This window comes from Eubalaena glacialis, chromosome 6, assembly GCF_028564815.1.
Source record: "Eubalaena glacialis isolate mEubGla1 chromosome 6, mEubGla1.1.hap2.+ XY, whole genome shotgun sequence".
Taxonomy (NCBI): domain Eukaryota; kingdom Metazoa; phylum Chordata; class Mammalia; order Artiodactyla; family Balaenidae; genus Eubalaena; species Eubalaena glacialis.
The window spans coordinates 98,088,557-98,112,988 of record NC_083721.1 but is presented as its reverse complement, the minus strand read 5'-3'; the positions used below and the strand labels follow the sequence as shown (position 1 = coordinate 98,112,988).

At 39.0% G+C, this 24,432-nt stretch overlaps 1 protein-coding gene across 8 annotated transcripts in view; it reads right to left on the bottom strand.

Moving 5' to 3' along the window:
- Positions 1 to 24,432, bottom strand: part of MECOM (MDS1 and EVI1 complex locus) — a 564,679-nt gene that overhangs the window by 351,243 nt on the left and 189,004 nt on the right. Inside the window, exon 1 of one of the 8 annotated variants that reach the window (XM_061194499.1) lies at positions 5,986 to 6,056. The exons of the other annotated variants lie outside the window; for them this stretch is intronic. Coding sequence (XP_061050482.1) covers positions 5,986 to 6,016 — 31 coding nt within the window. The 5' untranslated portion in view covers positions 6,017 to 6,056. Of the gene's footprint in view, positions 1 to 5,985; positions 6,057 to 24,432 lie in introns of those variants that run through there. 8 annotated transcript variants of the gene reach the window in all.

Genomic DNA, 24,432 nt, shown 5'->3' with positions numbered 1-24,432 from the left:
AAATAAATATAGGATGAGACACTACCAGGAAAAAGGAAATAAAACCATGCCACCAGCTGTGATTGACCAAAATCCTTATTTTCCTTAATGGTGTCTGATAAACTGGAGGCCAAAGAGTTTGAAAAGCAGGTATGAACTTAAGTAGCCTCTTCTCTCCAATTTTCTTATTTCTCTATAAGAATACCGTAGAAAGATCATGGCTGCTTTATTTTCCCTTATTCTCCCTACAACAAAGAACTTACTCTAGGGAGAAAAGTTATGTTTCAATAATATTTCAACAATTTTGCTTTCTTTTATGACTGAAGCAGGGTTGCACAACTCATAATTTGGACAAGAGCAGCTTCTTGCTGTGTCTAGGGAATAAAGAGTATTGCCCTCTAACATAGCATTACGGTCTTAAATTTTTTTCTGGTTTGTATCTTGATTTTATGGTTATTAAGCTATGCCAAAACAAATATTATTTCTAAATTATGTGTCATGCTCAAAACACTAACATAAACCTATTTGACCACTTGAGCAAAAACCTTTGAAGACTGTATGGGAAGTTCACAATTTAATGCTTTAAACACATACCACCGGGAAGAAAATCACCACAAGTTTTAACAAATAAGCAGTCTAAAGCCAAAACACAAAGATATTAATTAAAAAACCTTCCAAAAGTTCTTGCCATTTTCCTAAGACCATGTTCCTTGCAGGTGAGACAAATGGGCCCCAGCTGCCTCCAGGCAAATCTTGAAGGATACTTCCAGCAAGGCCTGGTGACTGGAAACTACTCAGCCTTGAAATTAACATCCCTAGGAAAAACCTTTTCCTCCCCCTTCTAGACAACGGCAGCTTACATCTTCAGGACAAAACAGAAAAAAAAAAAAAAAATGATGACAAAAAAGGGGGCCAGAGAAGACAGCTGAAGTCACGCTGTGTTCTTCTGAAGGTCCCTTCATTTTTTACTTCAGAGAGAGCATGGAAAACACACTGATCCTGATAATGGCTTTGATCAACGTGGCCAATCTCCCCACTTCCTTACACACACGTACTACTGAGTTTACATTAAAGGAGTGAAAGCTGGGACTTTCACAAAAGCTCTGTGTCAGGAGGTGTGATTACAAATTAAGCCATGAATCTGTATGAGAAGAAAAGGATCTTTCACAAGCTCATAATGGGAACTGAATGCAAAAGCCACAGAATTGTAATCTAGAGTATGGCAACCTGTGATATAAAATATTTCCACCTAGCGCAACTGTTTTCCATTCAGTATTATTTCCAGCAATAAAAGCCTCTGGAATATCGGACTGGTTTAAGTTAAATTCCAATCTAGATCTTTGTTAGCTAAAGGGACATTTTTCAATCTGGTCATTTTTCCCCACCTCACATATAATTCAACAACAGCACTTCAACAGGGATAAAACAATTTAAGCTCCGAAGTTGTTCAGTGCATATGTGCATGCGCTTTTCACGCCCTATGCATTTGGACAGAAAATGATTCCCTTCTCTCTGTCTCTCTCACCTGGACCTTAGAGTTGAGACGGTTTTTTAAAAAATGAAAATGCAAAATGTAGCATTCACAAATGTACAGCATCTTATTTTCAACATAAAAGGTACTAAAAATATATATGTCTGGGCTCCACGTATAAGGAACTCTACTTGTAAAAATAAATAAGGATACTCACTATAAAAATACTAACCATCTTAGCTGTGAAAAGCCTTCCAGTGGTTATAGAGAGAAAGGAAAGCAGGTAGAAAACCTTGATTTGACTGTTGGGTCTTTGATTTGTTAGTTACATGTTTATTTGTTTGTTTGTTTAACACTGTCTATACCTCCAGGTACTCCACCATCCATGTCATCAACTATGGCAAATTTCCCTTTTCTTTCTCACGCCTATTTCTACAAGGTTCCTGAGAGTGAAGGAAAATATTCTAGGTCTTGGTGAACAATGTTATAGTCAATTATATTTTGTATGCTACACTTTATGCATATGTCTTTTTTGTGTGGTATCATTGATTATTATTGTGATTTTTATTTCTGTGTTAAATATAGTTGGCACAGAATACTTCAGTAGTGAGATACACACAAGTAAGTTATAGAAGACATTGAAAATGCTTTAATGTAAAAAAAAAAAGCCTCGTAGGCATATTTAAAATAAACATGGTTTCCTTTATGGTGGGGCATAAAGCACCATCATTAACTGAAAATTCTGAAGCACAGAGATGAAGAACTACTTTTTTCCTTTACATCTGCTTCCCTGTTTATGTGACGAAATTTTCAAATCATTTCTCCTCTCAAAGTACTGAAGTGTCTAGTAGTGCTTCTTTATACATGTGATCCCTCAGGGTGGATGTTCCCAAAGAAGAGTTATCAGCAATAAAATCTTTGAACGGATCAAAGCTTCCAACAGGAATCTGATCAGAGGCTTTGGTAAGCCATGTCACCGCAACTCACGCGCATGTCCGACCACACAGCCTGGTAGGCTGCCAGAGCCAAGCTGCCTCCCTCAAAGGCCAGGTGCTAGAGGCAAAGTGTGCATCTGCTTCAGAAACACAGACCAGTTCCTCATTTGTAGAACAGCAATGGTACAACCACTTCAAAAATTAGTGTATGGAAAAGCCCTTGTTAAAGTGAAATGTGCGACATGCACGTATGATGGATCAGTGTTGCTGTTATTATTATTTCTCTTTAATCACATCACTCATCTTCATGAGTGGATCAGAATTTCGAAAACATTTACATGGAATTTGAATTTAGTTGATTCAGTTGAAGGAATACAAATCGAGCACCTACCACGTAGGGGAAAACAGTGCTAGACAGAAAGGGGATGTGTATTACAGAGGTTAAGTCCCTGCTTTCTAGAAGCTCACAGTTTGAAACAACTAAAATTTGGTTCTGTGTTGGCTTCATAGGGGCCAGGTTCCCCACAGGACGTAAGACTGACCAATAACTGACTACACACACTTATCATATGTGTGTTGAATGAATGAATGAATGAATGAATACCAAGATACCTCATTTGCCTGTTAAGCCTGCTTATCATCCTTATTTTCATTATCTACTGAAAATTCGATTTGAATATTTCCATTTTTCTATAAGGTGTGAAAAACAATATAAAAATCATATTATTTTTAATAAGTTAGTCCGAAGAAAAAGCAACGGTAGGTACACACTTTTCTATGGCTTTCATTGCCCTCATCATTTCTTACATAGTTATACACAGGCTCTTAAATGCTAGCTTTTTATGGGAAACTTCTCAAATGCAAACAAACATATCTCACTGAGTAAAATACTGACATGAATGGAATGAAAAATAGTAACTTTGGTGTAAACTGCTAAGTTACCAATTAGCTTCTTAAAACAAAGTCACCGAGAGCCCTCAATACACAGAGGTGGTTAATTAATTAACATTAGATGTGATTAATAATGAGTCTCGTTTAATAGCAAATATCTGCCTGAAATGGCTGCATGACAGAACAAAAAGCCTTCAGAGAGCAAGCAACTATATTTATCCTGATTGTGTTTGGGATTTTAACATGTTTTGTGCAGGCTGACAAATGGCCTATTAATTATCTAATGTTGTCTGACAACAACAGCTTGATAAAGATGTATGTTTTTGAATCGCTGGATGGAAACTGCTGGAGAAGAGCCCCAGAGGGGCCTTGCTGTCCTAAAACTGGGCTCCAAGCCACAGTGACAGGCAAGACAAAGCCCTATCTCCCGCCACAGCCTTCGCAGATAAAATATGACTTGGCATTAAGGACATTTTTTTTTTTCTTTCAGAAAACTGCTTCTGCAATATCTGATTAGGGAAAGGAGGAGTAGGTCTTTACTAAATTGGGGTTAAGGCATAATCAATATCATATATGGAGCGTCTGGACTATTCTGCATAAACACAGGCACTTCCTATTATTAAGGAGTCTATAATGCCGAGGAAGCATATGGCAGGACACTGCAGCTCTCTCTATTCTTTTTATTTAGAAGTTTATCTTCCAACCTGTTTGACAGCTGCTCCTAAGTGGTTTCACAGTGCCAAATTATTTTTATGATTGTTTGATGTTTTATTCTCTCATTTCAGTTAATGAGATAGGATCCCACAATGGCCATAATTCAGGGCTGTCAGAACTAAAAAGCATGCTTGTGGCAAGAGAGCCTGATGGTAAATAAGGCTAAAAGCAAAGGATAATAAAAAACTCTGTTATCAGAGTCGCCTTTGCAATCAAAACTTGTTGGGGTCGAGCCTTCCTTTCTTTGTGTGGCTTCTGGATGTTCCCAACCCAGGGCAAGGTGTCTGTCCACCCCACTCCATCATCCATTTTGACCCTGCAAACAAGTCCACATCTCCTTGGAAAGGCGTATGAGGAATAATATTAACTAAGAAATGTTAGAAGGTCTTAAGGATATGGAGTGCTATATTCTAATTAAAGGGCTTGTGCATCATTTACGGTGCCAAGCGAGTAATTTGTCATACACTGTAAGAGAGAAATTCTTCAACAAATAACCTTTACAAGAGTCTTGAGAACAGCTTCATAATTGAAATCCCTAATGGTTTTGCTGGGAACTTTTATTAAGGATTGAGGGTTTGTTTTTTTTTTCCCTCTCTCCCTCAAGAGTTTATAGCAACTTATGGTTATAATGTAGCAACTTTCTTTCAGAAAAGGAAGCCTTTTTTAAATTATATTTACAAATGCCGTAAGCATTGGCAAGGCCATTTCTGTTGATAATCAAAATACAATGATTTGCCAGAAGAAAACAGGAGCCTTGTTCTGTTTTGTTGGTGTGTTTATTTTTGCTTTTGTTATCCCTAATGCAGAAAGAAGCTTTAAGAGAGATGCTACAAAGATACCTGAATTTGGAATTATTTTATCTTACACTGAAGTTCCCAATCTTTATTTGACTGTAACATGATCCCTGAAAATGTGACGATAAAAAAATTCAAAGTCACTACTGGACTGAGTCTGTTAATAGAAATTATTACTCAAAAGTTCAAAAAGGGAAAAGCTACCACTTTCCCAAACAATATGTCTTTCTTCTTATTACACATTTAAAATAATCGTCCTTCATAGGCAGAAAATAGCATGGCAAAAACTCAAATAACAGTAAGTCCCATAACTAATTATAAAGCCTGACATGCCTCATGCAGAAACACTCCCCAATGAGTACCACAGATTGGCTGCTTTATAAATATTTAATGCTTGCCAGTAGCCCCGGTTTTTCTCTCACATCTAAGCCTAAATCATTTGTCTCCTCTTACGATCAGCCGTGTCTATGTGGTGTCATCATGTCTGAACAAGTCTGACTTACTGCATGTTTTCCAGGATGCAAAACTCAGGACATGACACATCTCCATAATGTGAATGGAACAGTTACACAACTGAAGAGGAGTGGGGAAAAAAAGAATTTTAAATGAGCTAAGTGTCATTATAAGGTTAGTTCCAGAGAACGCAAGTCAGAAAATAATGACTAGCGCTAATGACTAGTATTGTCGACAATTATCAAAGAGACGGCTCTTACAATACTCTTCCTGTGACCTTGAATTCCCTTCTGTAACCAAATAAAGTTATTATGAAGATCAGCACCACTTCCCCCGCCCTCAGTCTAGGGATGTTGAGATCCTTGGTAACATAATATGTATCTCCTCATTTATAATGAGCCACTTCCAGGGAAAAGTGTGATGGTCTCTAATCAGGGCTGGTAATGGATCTTGGGTCATTAGGAAAACTTGGACAACTAAACCAGTGGTTCCTATTAAAGGGATCTTAGAAGGAGTTAAAGGTCAAATTACTTCTCTGTGACTCATGAGCTGTCACCAACCCTGAACTCTCCTAAAGCCACGAGTATCTCTATGAGAAGGACTCTCATGGTTCCTGAGCATCCCACAGGTGAATGCCACCACCTCAAAAACCAGAACCATGTCTGGCAACTCCCAGAACAGTAAACACACAAACAAAGCCAACAACAAGTCATGGGTGAGGCAAATACCCTCGGGAGAGCTCACGTACCCTGATGGTGCTTGGCGTACAGCCCCTCCATCCATCTTGAGCATGAAACTCAGGAAAGCCCAAAGCGCTGAGACACCAGCTACATCCACTCCACCATTTTAGCTGGTTTGGTTTGTCCATCAGGAATGTTGCTCCCATTGGCTTAACTTGACTAATGTTTGTGAACATAATTCTATGTGTTCACTAGAAGAACGCATTTGAGCCTGGTCCAGGCCAGGGGCTGCAAACTGGTGGCCTGTGGGCAGTCTTTGGCCTACAGAAGTGTTTTATGTCATTCCCAGGGTTTTTCTTCTCCTTTAAAACTTGTCAATGTTTAACAGTGAAAGGATTTTACATGAATAAAAACCAGATTCCCAGCTTCTTGAAAATTTGTAACATGGCAACATGAGATCCACACCCTAGGAGAGAGACAAGGGAGGGAGCACACTTCAGACATCACAACCATTCTCAGATCCTCCATAATCCCTACATGACTCTTTCCTTCATTCATATTTCTCACCTCATTCCTGCTTTTGCTTTTAAACAATACCCCAAATCTAGTCCAAATTTCCTCATTGCACAAAATAGAGGTCCAGGGGATTTCAGGGGAAGAGATCAGTGTCACAAAACTTATTTGCTGAAGAAGTGGGTTTCGATCCCTGGCCTCCTAGTTGCCAGACCAAGGCAATTTATCATTATATATTCACCAAGGCAGTCACGGCCTGTTTTCAAGGAGCTTGGTACCTAGCAGGGCACAGAGGATACATTTGTAAATGTCTGTAATAGGGTGAAAAGTTACTCCTGTCGCAGGAAAAGAAAATATAAAGTGCCATGGACTCTCGGCATCCACACCACCTGGGAGCTTGTTAGAAATGCAAAATTTCAGGTCCACCACAGCAGACCTCCAGAATCGGAGCCTGCGTCTTAACAAGCCCCACTCCACGATTCAAATTCTCTGCTCTGGGGGAAGGGCTTCACACCATGTCTGAGTTTTCATCAGCCACTATATAAGGTTGGACCCTCATGGCTACATGGTTCTCTTGGACCCTGTGCCCACCATAACACTATGGACTGAAAACATAACCAGTGTCGGTAATAAACACAGTAGGATACTAAATTGGAATTCCTCCTTCAGCCCATAGAAAGAAGAGTCCGTGGACATTCTCTGTGGGTGTAACTTTTGCAGTGTGAAAAGCTAAAGCACTGAAACCAGAAGACACACAGGAAGCAGGCAGGAGGACTTCATGTGGGGCAGATCACTGGCAGGATGTCTGAGACAAAAGTACATCCAGGAAGCTGGGCTGTCTGCTGTCCAAGCAGCCAGACCCAGAACCAAACATTATTAATTGCTCTCCAGTCCCTCCAATCACATCGTGCTCCAGCCCTGTTCACGCCTCTACTGCTGTTCTCCACGGCTGGAAGCATCTCCCCTGATGGGGCCCTGCCCCATGTCTGACGGTCCCTTCCAGGCACCTCTTCCCTGACCAGAAGAGCAGGGATCTTCACTAATTTATAGCCCATATATGGGGCATCACTCCGGAGAGGCTACTGGTCATTCAGATCCCCAAGAGGATTATTTTCCTTAATTTAGAAACTCACAGGGCTTACTTTTGAACTACAATGGTTTTGTTGGGCTCTCAGTACACAATCTCAGCCAAAAGATTGAAAACTAGATCCAGAGCATGAAGATAAAATGATGAAATAAATCAGTACAGTACATAAAGAAAGATGTCCTTTGGAATATAAGCGGGAGAAAAGGACAATGACCTAAAAATACTCAGCTCCTCTTGTCTGGTTATATCAGACCAATTTGTATGTGTGCAGAGAAACAGGATATACATAAAAGAATAATATGAGAAAAAATGAACCACAGTCTTTCCTTTGGCTCCATAATTGTGTTTCAGACATAAAAATGAGACTATCCCCTTAAACATCAGAATCTCTGATGTCCACGTTTGAATAATAGATGTTCCCAATTATTACTAAAAGTGTCACCTCTGAAATACGAGGGCCACATACCTGTGAGGCCATCAGCCTTCCAGGCACACACTGAGGATTTGGAATCCTTGTTTTGTTTTCCCTTGTCTTTCCTCCCCCTTGAATGAGAGCGAATGTCTCTGCATTGTTCACAAGCATGCACAGAAATGTGATGTAACCTAAGCTAGGTTTTCAGGTGTTCCTTTTTCCAAGCACGAGGAAAGAAAATAGATGACACCACAAGTTTAATACTAATTGATTTATTACCTGCCTAAGCAAATCCTGGGCAGTGCAATGGCAGGCTTGGACTTAAAGCAAATGATTTACAAGATAATGTTTGACTCTGAGAAAGGGTAATCAGACCCAGATACAATGGATGATAGGATAATTGAGAAGAAATAAAAGAGGATAAATTGCCATGTGCTAATGAGTTTACAGGCCCTAATGGGAAGGACATCAGTTTTAACACTCAGGTTATGAGCTAGGAGCAAGTCTTTTTCTCCATCCACGCCCCCGCCCCCTTCAACTGCTGAAGACGTAGTGCTGAAACAAACCAAGATTAATGGTATCCCACTCATTTACTTAACCATTCTTTACACCTCAGACAGCTTCCTGTATTAAATGTATAGGGCTGTGGTGCTTATTTTTGAAAACCAACTTTACTCCAAGCAGTTCCTGTCAGCATATGCCACTTACCCAACATGGCCTGGATAGAAATGGTTTCGGCCCAACCACTTGGGCAACAACTCTTCTGCCTCCAGGGTCCCTGGGGGCCTCGGAGCCTGATGAGTTGATGCCGTTATCTGCAAGCCTTTTGGCCTCACGGAGAATATTCCAAACCATTTATGCAACCTGGGTGCACACACACTCGGAAAGGGTTGCCTGAGCAGCAATCACGTCTCGCCTCATGATTCATTTTTATATCTCACTCACCCGCCATCCCACATCACCAGTGAGGACCGGTGACACTTTATTGGTATTTTTGATTACTGCTATAGCCATCTGAATTTTTCACAGGATGTGGGCCTCTGGTCCAAATGGAGCCACACACTGTGCTAAGGGTACAGGCTATAGAAAAATAAAGGGGCAGTGGTGAGCCGAGCTTACTGGGAAGTAATGTAGAGCAAGGCACCTCCTAGGAGACTGAGAACCTATTCCCTTGTAATGTTTCCACCAAATGAAGTTTGATATGATGAATCATGGAGCGACTCTGACACTTCTTCGCCTCACAAAAAGGCAGCTCAAGTGACGCATTTAAACATGTCTGAATGATGACTTGATTCCCTTACACAAAAGCCAAAGGAGCACATATCCAAAATGGCTATTTCTATCTGTATTGGGAAGGTGGCTTGAGCATCTCACATTTGCTTGGAAAATCTGAGGGCTCATTTCACGTTTCCTGATGTGATGCCAACCAAACTGGACTCTTCTTCATAGGAGTTGATTCGATGTTATAGTTAGATCATAAATCATAATTCAGTGACTCCTACTCAAACCGCAATTATTCTCCTGACCTGGTATTTTGTGGAGCAAAGTTTTAGGGATGATTTGAAACTGACAACCTGAAGACTTCTGAACCAAGCAATGTCACTGTGAAACTACAGGCAATATTATTTTTCCACTCTGTACATGAGATTTTAGGAACACCTGGCTGTTTCCAGTTTCTGACACTAGTAAAACTTCACCAGTTCATTATAATTTGGAGAAACCAGTAAAACCATTTTATGTTTGTCATACTAGTTTATACTTTACTAAGTACTTTTACCAGAAAAAGTGACTGTATCATATAGGAAGGCTCTTTTTCTTCTGTTCTTGCTGAAAATATCTTCAGTAACATGGAAGAATTTTGCTCAGCCTAATCAATAGCTGAGATTCATTTTAATGAAGATGATAACTGTTTATGTAGAAGTGGATGTGTCTAACAAACTCTTCAGGCTTGGCCTTCCCCTGCCGTCCCCCTGTCCCCCACTTCCCAGATAAATTCTGCTTTCCCTTATCTTACAACTTTATACATTAATACTTTACGTAGCAAACTTGTTCTTGGGTGTACTTAGAGTGACCTCCAGTTCAGGCCACCCATTTTGGCTGAATTCTCACAGTTTCAAGGATGCTGCATCCTGTACTCTCTGTGCAAAAGCTTCTGGTGCTGGGCAGTAAAGAAACATCTGAGATTGGAATCCATGAATGCTCTGAAAGACTAAAGATGATCATTTTAACCCTTTAGGCTGCTGTAGTCCTTTTCCAAAAACTTTAAGAATAGGTTTTCCCTCTGGTAAAGATGAAGGAGCCCAATTTCTCAGGCAGATAAACTGAGTCTGAAGAGTTGTTCCGTGGTTTCCAAAGGTCACGTAAGGAGCAGAAAAGCTGGGAACAAATCATGGGCTCTCTGACTCCCATGTCCCCTTTGGGGACACTAGACAATACGGACACCCTCCATGAACTGAATCCAAAAATTGTAAAAGATAAGTTGCTTCCTTATATTGTTCAAAGAGGAAAAAAGAGAATAGCTTTCCCACAGAGAGCAAACAAATAGTGAATGGGCCTCTCTTCACCCTATAGAGTGCTGTGTGAGAATGTTATTTTTTCTTATGTGAATTCTTAAAAAGTCCATTTGGATTGCTGCCTAACACAGAACACTTCAGAGCAGACCTATTTTTTGTCTAAACAATAGAAGGTTCGGGTCATAGAATTTCGGAGTTGGAAAAGACCTTGGAGATTGTGGAGTTCAACACCCTCATTTTACAAACGAAGAATCAGAAAGATTAGGCGGCCTGGACATGTTTACAAGTCGTTCATAACAGAGGTGATTAAACAAATTACAAGGAGACTAAATCTATTTGTATGAACGTTCCAATTATTCTAGGGAAAAAAGCATAAGGATGTGTTATCTGAAACACATTTATTATTTTACATGGTAGGACTTGACATCTGCCCTCCCAAAGAGTTAGAGGAATTCTCGCTCACAGTGGATTCAGTGGCACTACGAGAAATTGAATAAATATCAGTGGATTCCCCTCCCCCAAGGCCAGTCCATTACAGATTCCACAGATCCAGGTTTGGTCAATAGCTAAAAGAGGAAATGGAAGAAATTAGCAAGATAGCAAAGCTTAATGCAACACAGGATGAAATTAGAAGAGGGTCAAAAGCATCCATGGAGGGGAATCAGATAACCTACAGGTAAGTCTAAGATATAGGAAAAATCATGTTCCAAGTTCAGTTACCAGTTGGCCAGAGCCTTTTAAAAAATAATCCCTGTCTTTTATTGGGTTGCCTTCCTTGCCTTCTCATTCTCTCTCAGCCAGTAAACCTGCAGCCTTAGAAACCGGCTCCTGGAGAACACTAAAGCTCTTTCTGAAATAGACAAGCAGTTGCACCAAAAGGACATTCTCATGAGGACCTGGCATATTGATACTGGACACAACACAACTGTTTCGTTCTGCTAGATTTGGAACTTCTACTGGTCCCCACTGCACCTCCCTTCTTTTCTTATTTCGAGGGAAATTAATTGAAAAACTGTAAAATGAGCAACTTTAAAATGATTCAAACTGTGGCCTCATCTGACTCATCATCTGGGACAGAAACAATGATGTGGATGGATGTTCAAATAGTTGTTTTTAGAAAGACATTTCTACATGAAAAAGATTTCAACAATCACAAAGCTTAAGGTTGTTGCCCAGAGGAAGGTGATACCCATGACTAAGTTTTGGAGAATCCCAGAATTTTAGGACTGCAAAATCTGAGGCTCTGCTTATTTATCCAGAATTTTTATTTTACAAGTGGGAAAACTGAGCTTTAGGTTTTCAGAGATCTGGCCGAGGTCATGAGTCGGTAAATATCAGCAAAAGACCCAGGCTTCTGGGTTCCCACTGCAGTGCTTTTTCCAGCAATTCTGAATAAGTTCACACATATCTAAAAAGACAACAGCAGAACAACAACAAAATATTGTTCTCCATTTTTAAAAAGATAGGTTTTTGGAAGTGAGAGTGTATAAATTAATCACAGCTGTCAGTGGGTACAAATTTAACAGTAGCTAAAAACATACAGCTGATAGGGCACTCTTTAACTCCTAAAGGAAGGCAAGATTTAAGGCATCCTGTGGGAAGTCAAAGACCAACTAGTTCCAAAGGGCTTACAGACTAACGGGGGCAGTGGGAAGTCTGGTGAGCTGGTTTCATGCCAGGCCTTTACATCATGTGTGCTCACAAAAATTGTGAACTGGTACTTTTGTAGCAGAGTTACCTTCTAACTCTGTGTTATAAAGCTTTGTTTTTCCTCTCCGGATTCACTACCAGAGCATGTAATTTGGCTCTCAATCACCAAACCCTGGTGGCATTCTAAAGAGCAAAGAGCAAATCTTAGATGTCTCTGAGTAGATTTGCCATGAACCCGAAGATCCAGTGAGAGACACGTTCTACTAACAACTAAATCCTCTAGCCAGTGGAGGAGGTGGTGGACAACAGTGGGAGCCTATTCAATTGGACAGGCTTTCAATCAATAGATAGCAGCTTAATGTACCAGGTTTCAAGCATTATGTAGATACAATTTTATTCTTACACCAAAATGCAAAGCTGTTGTTGAGAAAATTGCACCTGTGCTGAATGATGGGCTTAATGTCAGACAGCCAGATGTTTTCACTCAGGGCTCTTCCCATTTCTGCCAGCAGGTGGAAGAGGAAAAAGAAGGCAATAGTGTTTTTCTAGACTAGGAGTTTCTTGCGAACAGGGAGTGGGAGGGTGTCAGTTTTACATCATTACATCTTTAGCATCTACTACAGTGCCTGGCACATAATAGATGCTCTGTGTTTCTTAAATTCATATGATGGGACTCAAATCAGTTAATTTTCCTATTTAGTTTGCTGAAGAAAAAAACTGAAGACTATTGAAATTTTATGGTCTGTTAATTCTATTTATCCATATTACTCTGGGAAGACATCCTTGTGGACAACTGAGAATAGTCTTGGAAAACGGTTTGAGATTTTTTTCCTTTCAAATTCAACAAAGAAACTTGCTGCTATAAAGGTGTTGTAAAGGCATTCTTTATTTGTAACTGCATATGCCAAATGCAAATATAGTTTTACATTCTAGAATTTAACAGAAAAATATTTTGAAAATGTCTTAAAAACAAATTTTTTCAGTGTCTAAATTATTTTTTATGCAATTTCAGCCCCCCAAAAGGCAATTTTTAACAACATGCTCATATGTAAAACATGTATACTGACTTTTTATTTAGTAAATCAGAAAGTGAGATAAAAGGAACTAGTTTTCAAAGCCCAGTTCAATAGGACAGAAAGTTTTCTTGTTGGTGGGCATGAAAGCTCATGTTCATCATTTAAGCCAATGGGGCACTTGGACAAATGCTCAATTCAAATATTTCATGGAAAGTGTGAGCACACATTTATATGCCTATGAGCATACAAAATAACACACACATGTAATTTTACAACGCAATTTAAGTATAAGGAAATGGACTCCCATTCCCAGGCATGGGGCATTAAAAAGGAAGCCATCCCACTGGGAAATGGAAGGATTAAGCACAGATTCCTGTGTGGCATCATTCGTCTTGCTTGGTGCTCATGTGAAGACATAAAACCTCCATCTGTTCCCTAGGCATACTTAGTTTGTTGTTCAGATGGTTTGCTTTAAAGATTAATTTGTAATGGTTAAGTTAGTTATTTCAACTGAAAAAGTGCACAAAATGGGGCTTGGCATCTGGTTTTGCTAAAAGTGTTAAGAGATATTTAAGCAGCTGAGTGTCATCCCTACTTAAAGGATAAAATGAACAGCAGTTAGATTCTGCTTCCAGATAGATGAGCCTCCATCAGCATATGAGTAGAAACAAAATAAAAAGAAGACAATGACTCTTTTTTCAACTCTAAGGTCATCCCCAAATACACTTAGACTTTTGACTTAGGTGATTTAACCTTATCAGAAAATTTTCTTTAACTTGATCTGCTTTGATAGTACAACCTTAAATATTTCTGCCTATCAAGTTATACATTTAAATTTTCTAATTTCCTCAGTGGTCACTGGAGTTGGAGGTAGTTGGGAAGAGTGCAGTAAGCTGGCCTCCATTTCCTCTTAAATGGCAATTTGTGTCCTCATTGTCAGGGTGTCAAACCTCATATATATGCTAATTATATTTTATTAAGCATAATTTTATTAGGAGAATTGAAAATATGTAATGTGAAATGTTTTCTTCGTTCACCTGTTTTTCTGCAAGTGATTATAGTTTCTGTACACATTTGACCAAAGAAGGACCCTACTCAATCTGAGAATTTTCCACGAAACTTGCTGAAAGACACCCATGGAGTGGAGAGGGCCAAGAGAAGACCCACCAAGTCAGCCACAGCAGTCTGCAGAGCCAAGGCACAGGGGAAGCCAGAGCCGGCACATCCAGGATAATGATGTGACCCCACGGATCCGACGAGATCAGGTTTGTGCAAGTATCCTTACACATGTGTATGTTAGAGGTTTACCTTTGGGGTTTTCCTAACATATCCAAAACTAATAACTGAGACACTGGAAAGCAATTGTCTGTTAAATTTTAGAGTGTAAAAATGTATCGCATTTGGCATACGTGCTGAAATGTAAGGTACATCTTTCAAAGAGTCTTCATAACATCAATATTCTTTGTTGGATTTGAAACAAAAGAAAATCTCAAACCACTATCCAAAATTCATCCTGGTTGTCCATAAGGATGTCTCACCAGTGTAGATTTCATATATTCTGCTTATCAGAAAGCACTCATTCACTGATTATTACTTTATTTACCCTTGTTCTTACTACTATATAACTCATTTACCCTTGTTCTCTCTGCTTTTTCTAACTCTCACTGGATTAGAAGCTGCAGATTAGAAGGGTACTAGGTGAGAAAGAATGGGGGAAATTCTCCAGAAAACCAAGGGATTACTGTACTATTCATTTAAATCTATTAGGCTTTATGGTCATATGTATCACCTTAAATGGTATCTCTACTTCGATATCAATTTATTACCTACAATAATTTCCCTCTGTTCACAGCTATCCCATTTCAGGTAAGTGAGAAAAAGAGCAGCTCTACCACTGTTCACAGTCATAATCATCAAATTTTCATCTATGTTGAGAATATAATATTCAAGGTTTCTTTCTTCCAGTAAGAAATTAAACACTAAATAGTTAAACTTTTAAGAGGTCCTCAGAGATTTCTTCTGCCTTACTGTCACTGTGTCAGGATCCAGATACCAATGTCAAGTATATTTGATATTTACCTTTGTATGTGGTAAATCTTACAACAAAGTAATGAATCATATTAGAAGAAAAAATAAACACATTACTAACAAATGTCTTGGTTTAAGTTCTCATCTATTTGTACTGTATTTAAGTTCTCTCTGGTGTTTTAAGATCTTTCATTTTTTGAGGCAGCCTTGTTTAAAGATTAAGAGCTTGAATTCTTGAGGCAAACTACCCTGGCTTTGATCCCAACTCTGCCAGTAGTTAGCTGTGTGCCCTTGGACAAGTTACTTAACCTCGCTGTGCCTTAGTTGCCACATCTGTACAACTAGGACAATAATAATATGTATTTCCTAGTATTGTTATGAAGATTAAATGAATCATTATATGCAAAGTGCTCAGAATAGTGGCTGCACATAGTAAGCTCTCTATAAGTGTTTGTTATACAAATGAAATAAAAAGCTTAAAGACAATCATTGATTAGATTCCATTTGGACAATGCCAGATAAATGGCCAGCACTTTGCTTGTCCTAGATTATCATCAAAATGTGATCTCTCTCGTTTTACACTGATTTTTTCTCTGTGTGTTGACACCCATTTTAATATAATGACATCATTTCATTTCACTTTGTCCCCAGCTGTAAACAGTGCTATTGAACACTTGGTTGGGATTAATTTATCTTTCACATTCTCATATGGCTTTCTCAGTGTAAGAAAATCCTCATGATGTACTAACCAATTTTATTTCTAGAAAATACAGTCTTGGAAATAAGTGATTACTTCTAAGAATTCCCATCAAAAATTACAAGCTCAATTACAACTCATCTGGCATTTTCAATGTTTTCTTCTTTTGCCTAATTATGGAATCTATCTTGATCTTCTGGGTTTGAGCTCATAATATTCTGAATATAATCTTTACACTTTATCTGATCCCATTCTAGGTAAAGGTCTTCAAAAACTACATCACTTAGGAACCGGGATGCAATCATGATATAAAAGCACGTGTCTGTACAAACTTGCGCTCTTAAAACTTGTGTCCACTTTACTTTGATCCTAAGTTGTATTTTGTTGCCATCTGAACACTGGAGAGATAACAATTGAAGAATCAAGGTATAAAAAACAGGAGTAGAATAAAATCCCTAGCCATCATTGTTATTGGTGGCTAGGAACCCATCAGTCTAACAGGTAACTTCCAAAAGCCCAAACACTTGATATGCATATGCCGAATGGGCTTCCGGCTGAATAAAGTGAACACCAATATTGGTATTTAGAAGTGGGTTCTTCTCATAGAAGCCTTGGTGCACACCTTTGACCTTTAACTGGGGTGCTCAAACATTGCCTGTGATGATGACTCCCAGTGAAGGCTCTGTGCTCTGCTTGGCTGCATTTCTATCTGAGTGCCAACAGCAAGATAAATGAAAGACTGGTTCACTGGAGTACTGGTGGTTTGGGGGCTATTGATTTTTGGTCCATTCTCTTTAAAAGTGAGATCTAAAAAGTTGACAGAGGGTCATTAATTTCATCATATACTTGTCGTCTCATCCATAACCAATCCAGGGTCTGAGTGTGCTTGTCACTCTGTGTTTGCACTTTATTTGTTTAGGGTGTTCTTGGTGATTCCACTTTTTTTTTTTTGCTTTTTGCCCCTTTAAATAAAGAAAAAAAGACATTCCCGTCTGCGGACCTTTCCTGAAATTGATTTGCAGATGAGAAAATTATAAACATAGATATACAGAGAAGAGACTTGGATAATAGGAAACATTTAAAAGGCTCACAAAAGTCTCTGCCAACTGCCTTCTAACCTTGGTTTAAAAAAGAAAAACACATAAAATTCATCAATCATAATTATTCAATTAGCCTCCAATTGAATAAACACTTACAAAGGTGAACTGGTGGTTTGTTTTAATGAAATATTAAAATCCAAGTTGACAACATTCTTTTACGAAAAGCTTGTGGGTTCTTAATAAATGCTGTTGAAATGTATACAAATAATTGATAGTAGTGACCATTAATTGAGTTTCTTTGGCTATCAGTTCTGAATAGGTCTACCAATCCTTCAAGAAACACCAAACTGAGTTTAAGATGTCATGAAAACATCTTACTGTTGTGATTTTACTGTGTTATGATGGCGGGTTTATTTTTTGTTTCTTTTTTAACAGGGTAAAGAGAGTTTGGCAGCCTCCATAATTATTATTGAAATAACCATCAAATAAAATCTTTAAGCCTGGCTGAATATCCAATGAGCTGTGTAAATCTGGAGTGCATGAAACAATAGCACAGGGCAAGAGTAGAAATCCGGGGGAATAAGCACGGCGTTTTAGATAATTCTGCAGCAGCCATCTGAGACAGCGCTGTCCTACCTGACTTGTGACCTGGTCAATTCTATGGTATCTGTTTTGAAACCCAATGCAAGACGGCAAGTAAGGAAAGCAAAAGAAAATATGATTAAGCTCATGGGCCAAGGCAAGGAAATCCAGTATTAACAATATCACAACCTGCCAGTAAATCTCTATTTTATAGGTGAAGAAATATATTTCTACTTTAAAGTGTGTTTTTATATACCCTAGAGTGCCCAACTAGTTAAACTACCAAGGGAGCTCTACATGATTTAGAAGTTAATCCTTCAAATGGCTAACAATTGAATGCCTCAGCTGTTTGTAGTTTCCTACCGCTGGCTAATTTCATTTTTGTTTCATATGTTTGGTGGTAAGCTTTCATTGCTCACTGACACTGAGGTTGTAAGTCTAGTTAATTTAGTTAAAATGAGGCTGGGAATGTTCAGTTTTCTGCCGGCTACAACTAGACCTGGGAGAACTTGGAGTGAACACCGCACAAAGAAACTCAATGTGGAAGAAAATTCAGATGACCCAGGTCAGGGTCAGCTTTAACAACCACAGAGCCAGGTAAATAAACATCTTTATTTTTTTTAATACACCTTTATTGGAGTATAATTTCTTCACAACACTGTGTTAGTTTCTGTTGTACAACAAAGTGAATCAGCCGTATGCATACATATACCCCATATCCCCTCCCTCTTAAGCCTCCCTCCCACCCTCCCTATACCAACCCTCTAGGTCATGGCAAAGCACCAAGCTGATCTCCCTGTGCTATGTGGCTGCTTCCCACTAGCTATCTATTTTACATTTGGTAGTGTATATATCTCCATGCCACTCTCACTTGGCCCCAGCTTCCCCCTCCCCCACCCCCCATGTCCTCAAGGCCATTCTCTATGTCTGAGTCTTTATTCCTGCCCTGCCACTAGGTTCATGAGTACCATTTTTTTTTTTTCAGAAATCAAAGAAGAAATAAAAAATACATAGAAATAAATGACAATGAAAACACAGCAACCCAAAACCTATGGGATGCAGCAAAAGCAGTTCTAAGAGGGAAGTTTATAGCAATTCAATCTCACGTCACGAAACAAGAAAAATCTCAAATAAACAATCTCACCCTACACCTAAAGCAACTAGAGAAAGAAGAACAAAGAAAACCCAAAGTCAGTAGAAGGAAACATTTTTAAATGTGTTAAGGCATCTGAGATCTGAAAATGTTTGATGCTTTGCATTATCTCAGACTCTGAGGTTGCTTTCTTTGGCCAATTCACTCCCCCTCTTTTAAGTTCAAGTTATTTTCCCGCAAAGCCCTTGCTTGAAATTGTAGTAAAGGGCAAACCCAATGGCCTTCATGTGCTTCTTACCACCAAAATCCCTAGATTTTTTTGCATCTACCTGTCCCTAATGACTGTCAGAAAGAATGGATTTCCCCAAGCACTTGCTCTATCTCCCTCCACTGTCCCAGGGCTCCCTACACTTCTTTTAGCTGCTTAAAGGCACAAGGCTCCTTCTCATGTTCCTTCCCATAGGTTCCTCTTTCCTCTTCACCCAGATAACTCCTCCTTATCCCTTTATCTGAACACAGGCATTGCTTGCTCAAGGCATCTTTGCTAACTCTTCACACCAAGTCTGGTCCACTGGTCCCATATTCTCTCTCTTATGCACCCCACTGCATACTTAATTCTTCACAGAACTAAACAAGATTGTAATTAAACAATTAATAATGCCATGATGGAATTAACTTTTTAATGTCTGTCTTTCTCATTAGAATGCAAACCTCTGTGTAGCAGGACAATAGCTGTCTCATTCACTTTCCTATGCTCCAGGGCCTAGCTATACACTCAAAATTTTGTTGAACGAATGAATCCAATCCAGGATCAGTTACTTCACCGGCAAAATGGAATAAAAAGGAATCCTTGTTTCTTAATGTTGTTGTTAGGATCAAATGATTGAACAAATATGTGAAAAACACTTTATATGTAATTAAATGTTATAGGCAATTATTGTAGTAGTTTTTGTTGTATACCTTTCTGACATATGGAAGCAATTTCTTGAAGGAATTTGTCAAATGATGACTACTCTGATCTTCCTTCATGCAAAAACAACCAGCTACTAGCTTGAGAAGAGTCCCACAGTGTCCCTCATCTACCTCCACGCCCCCTAAGCAGACCATACTGCCTAGGAATCTAATTTCAGACCTTCATCATTCCATATTAATCCTCATCTTATTTAAGTTAAAAAAACATTTAGGGACACTGTAATAGATATTAAAATGTAAAGTTCTTCTAGGACAAAACAAGGTTCTGCCTAGAGGAATTTACATTCTAATAGTGGAGATGGACATAGAAATAGGTCATTATAATTCCAGCCAAATTCTGTAATAGAAGGAGCCATAGAGTTCTATCGGATCATAAGAGAAAGGCACTAAACCCAATCTGGAGCCTCAGGAACGACTTCATGAAGTAAATGGTGACTGAGCTGACTCTTAAAGAATGAACAAGCTTCCCCAGGTAAAGGTGGTAAGAGTGTTCCCAGCAGAACAAGCAGGATGTACAAGATACAAATGTGTGAAAGAGTATGAGGTCCAAATGGCCAGTTGGTGGACTATCTATAGGATCCAGTCTTTATCTACAACATCTCAGTATTCTAACAGTTGTGTAGGAACCTAAATCTGAGACGTGGTTTTACTAGCTAAAAGTAAAATTGCCAAAACTAGAATTGCCAAAGCCCAGCAAAATCAGCTATGAATGACTTAAAATCAAAATCCCTACTCTATCATACCTATTCTAGCATCAATTAAATGAAGCTGCTTTAAAAGAGCTTTTCTCCACAATAATTTTCTTTCTGAAAAACCAATCATGTGAAAGTATGAAAAATGTACATTTCAATGCTTAAATATGTCTTTTCCTTCTCCTACGCAGAAGCCCTCCTCCTTCTCTCCCCTCCTGCAGTGCCCCCTTGCATTCATAAACTCTCTGTGTCCACAGAGATACACATATTTTTTCTAAGAAGCCATTAATTTTTGAGTTTGAGAAATATAAAATAGACAATGTGGGTAATTTTTCACACTTAGAAGAATTTCCCCATTATGTTTTGACTTTTTTTCTCACACAGCTGAAAAGAGATTAATAAAATTTACTTTTTCCATTAACTGGCTTCACAGATTGCCATGGGAGATGGTACCCAACCAAGTCAAACCAAACAGAAAATGCCCAAAGCACACATTTACCCCCAACCAAGAATATGTGGTCATCACAGCTAGCCTTCCCAAGAACCTGATGAAAGCCCAGGAGAAGTCAAAACTTACATAAATTGCTGAATTATCCTCTTCTTCAAAAGGTACCCAAGCATTAGAGAAAAAGAAGTTTCCCTTTAAATTCAAAAAATTATCATTAGCCAACATGTGCCAAAAAGCATACGTTTATGTGATTATATCACTTGTCAAATCATTTCATTTTTTGCTCTCACTAGTTTTATTTTATTATTTTTTTTACATCTTTATTGGAGTATAATTGCTTTAAAATGTTGTGTTAATTTCTGCTGTATAACAAAGTGAATCACCTGTACCTATACATATATCCCCATATCCCCTCCCTCTTGCGTCTCCCTCCCACCCTCCCTATCCCACCCCTCTAAGTGGACACATAGCAGTTGGAACAATTCTAGCTTATTGTGAAGCTCTTCTAACTAGAAGATGGGGCTTTGGTAAGACACTAAGTCACAAAAGATGCACCCCAGGTATTGAAGAGACCTCCTTCTATTCACAGTCATAAGAAAAACCAAGGGAGGGCTTCCCTGGTGGCGCAGTGGTTGAGAATCTGCCTGCTAATGCAGGGGACACGGGTTCGAGCCCTGGTCTGGGAGGATTCCACATGCCGCAGAGCGGCTGGGCCCGTGAGCCATGGTTGCTGAGCCTGCGCGTCTGGAGCCTGTGCTCCGCAACGGGAGAGGCCGCGATAGTGAAGAGGCCCGCACACCGCGATGAAGAGTGGCCCCCACTTGCCGCAACTAGAGAAAGCCCTCGCACAGAAACGAAGACCCAACACAGCCAAAAATAAATATAAAAATAAATAAATAAATAAAAGATTACTATTAAAAAAAAAAAAAGAAAGAAAAACCAAGGGAAAAAAATTTTTCTTTAATCCTGAAAACCTGTGAGATTATATTTAAACTCTGAGGTCTAGGGAGCGCTTACTTTAACGTTCAGAAGAAATCCAAAGATTTGGATTTCGTCTTATGGAAGAGAGGGAAAAAGGGGGTTCCTGATGACAGCGAAAGCACAATCAGATCATCTGAGGTCCTCCTGACCAGTTATAAATGTATTCCTTTAATAACCTGTCGTTCCTGTTGAAGCTCACTGCTGGTGGGATAACACAGCCCTACACTCACAGTCTCTACCATGGAGGGAGGGGTGTGGGTGTGGGTGTAGTGGGAGCGGGGCATAAAGCGCCATTCATCACACTTGCCCCCTCTACCCCCCCCCCCCCGCGTCTATCCGTTCTATTCCCGGTCAGAGAAGAGAAATTCTGAGGGGTCGCGAGTCACGGCATTTGACGTGTAAGCTCAGTAAGTCACAAAGGAAGAAATACCTTGAGAATCCTCAAGGTCCTATTGCCAGAGCGTAAATTGTGATGAATCTGGTGTACCTATCACCCAGGAACAAGGTGAAACTAAATACCACTTTTGGTTGTTCATCAGGGAACTTACTACCAGAGAAAAATGCCCATTTTAAAGATTTATATATTCAAATAGCTAATGATGAGCCTAGGCCATTTATTTCTAATTACAATAAGAAAAGCCTTTAAATGCCCAACATTTTAAAAATTTGTTCATCTGTATTTTTGCTTCAAATTTTCTCTTAGTTTGCCTCAGAAGTAGAATAGGTTTCTGCTTTAAATTCCAGGCTCCTATTCTGTCCAACTCACACCTAGCAGGCTTTCAATAAATATATTTAAAGGGAAGCAGATGTACCGCTTAATCAGATAATGGAGAGCACTGATAAAACCAACTCAAACTTCTCAGAAAAGTCATAAATTCTTTGGGCTCAGAATGAAACAAGGAGGAAAGTGCATCCCAACTGAGTAATAATTATTCTTTCTTGGATTCGTAAGCTCCTGTGGTACTGCAGCAAAGTGTCCAAGCTCTATATGTTAACCACTCTCCTTTTTTATGTGCCTCTAATTTCTGTTTTTTCTTTCCTTCTACCTCCTCATCAAAATACCTTGAGTCACATTTTTATAATCATTTAAGTGAACAAAGTGCTTCTGTGTCCCTTTTATTTCTTTCTTCTGTTTCTTCTCCCCTAATTTTCCATTTATACAATTCACTCTGTTTAGTGTTTTTCCTGACTGTTCCATTCATGTCCTCTACTTTCATGGTGGACTTTTGTTTACGCCCCCTTGGTTGTGGCAACCACACTTTGTTGTCCATGTGTCAGGAACCTTTAGTTTAAGATCTTCAGCTGTGTAGACTTGGGCTAGACTTCCTGTTCTCTGGAAGAAAAAAATGCAACAAAATACTGCCATGACTGCATGTGGAAGGGTTCTAACGGTTTTTCTCTCCCTATTCAAGAGATTAAATCACTCAAGGGCGCTCATAACATTGAATAAGAAAATAATGATAATAATATAAGCTGTAATGTTTATTTTTTTAATTGCTCAATTTATATGGAATCCTACTCCTTTTTCTTCAACCAACAAAAATTTCATGGGCAAGGTCAATGATAATGATTACAATTATGGTGAGGAAAATATGTCACATGTTCCCGTATATCAATCAAAACATTTACTGGGCCCCTACCTTGTGACTGTCTGATAGCTATCAATATATAAAGACACCACCCAGATATCATGCCAACTGTCAAAGATTTTTAAATCATTGATGAAATGTAGGGAAGAGTTCATTAGGATCCAACAATCAACTGGTTTTCAAAATGAGTTCCACAGCAGTAGTTCCAAATCTGTACAAGAATCAGAATAATCTTGGAAACTTTTTAAGAAATACAGGATCCTGGTTTCTGCCCTGGAACTTATGAATAAGGCTGTCTAGAAGTAGACTCAAGAATCTGTATTTTTAAAACTTCCCTGGCGATCAGAATGGTCACCCAATCTGTAAGTTGCTGTCTATCTGGTCTTCATTCTAATCCATCGGCTGGCCAAAAACACAACAACAGATAGATGAGGTCCCTGGCCACTGAAAAGAGAGAAAAGAAAGACCACCGTCTCCAAATGTTTCAAAGCTGGAAGTTTACCAACACAATCTTGAGAACACTGAGCAGTCACTACCTTTCTGTTGTCTTTCAAGTTATGTGAGTGAAGCAATGTATTTGGACAGCTAGAAGCTATTGGGTTTGAGTAAAAGAGAGGGAAGCCAGTTATAGACATAGCAAAAGAGGAGGAAGAATAGAAAAAAATATACACTTAATTGAATCTATAGGAAGGTTTTCAGAGAGAGAGGACACTCTTGTGTTTCTCTTCTTTTTTGCCTATGAGCACAACTCAACATGCAGATGGGTCAGTAGCTAAGAGAAGTGGGCCAGCTTTGAGAACACTGATGAACATGGCCGATGATTCACCTTGTCACCAAGTGCCCCTCTCATTCATGAGATAAATTTCTTTTGTAATCGCATATGGAAGGGGGTGGTTCAAATGGACCCTGTGGAAAGATCTACATCATGAATAACTGGAAAGCAACCATTCTAGAAGGACAACTGTAGCACCCCAATGTTCACTGCAACACTATTTACAATAGCCAAGACATGGAAGCAACCTAAGTGTCCATTTACAGATGAATGGATAAAGAAGATGTGATACATATATACAATGATATATACAATGGAATATTACTCAGCCATAAGAAAGAATGAAATAATGCCGCAGCAATATGGATGGACCTAGAGATTATCATACTAAGTAAACCAGAGAAAGACAAATATCATATGATATCACTTA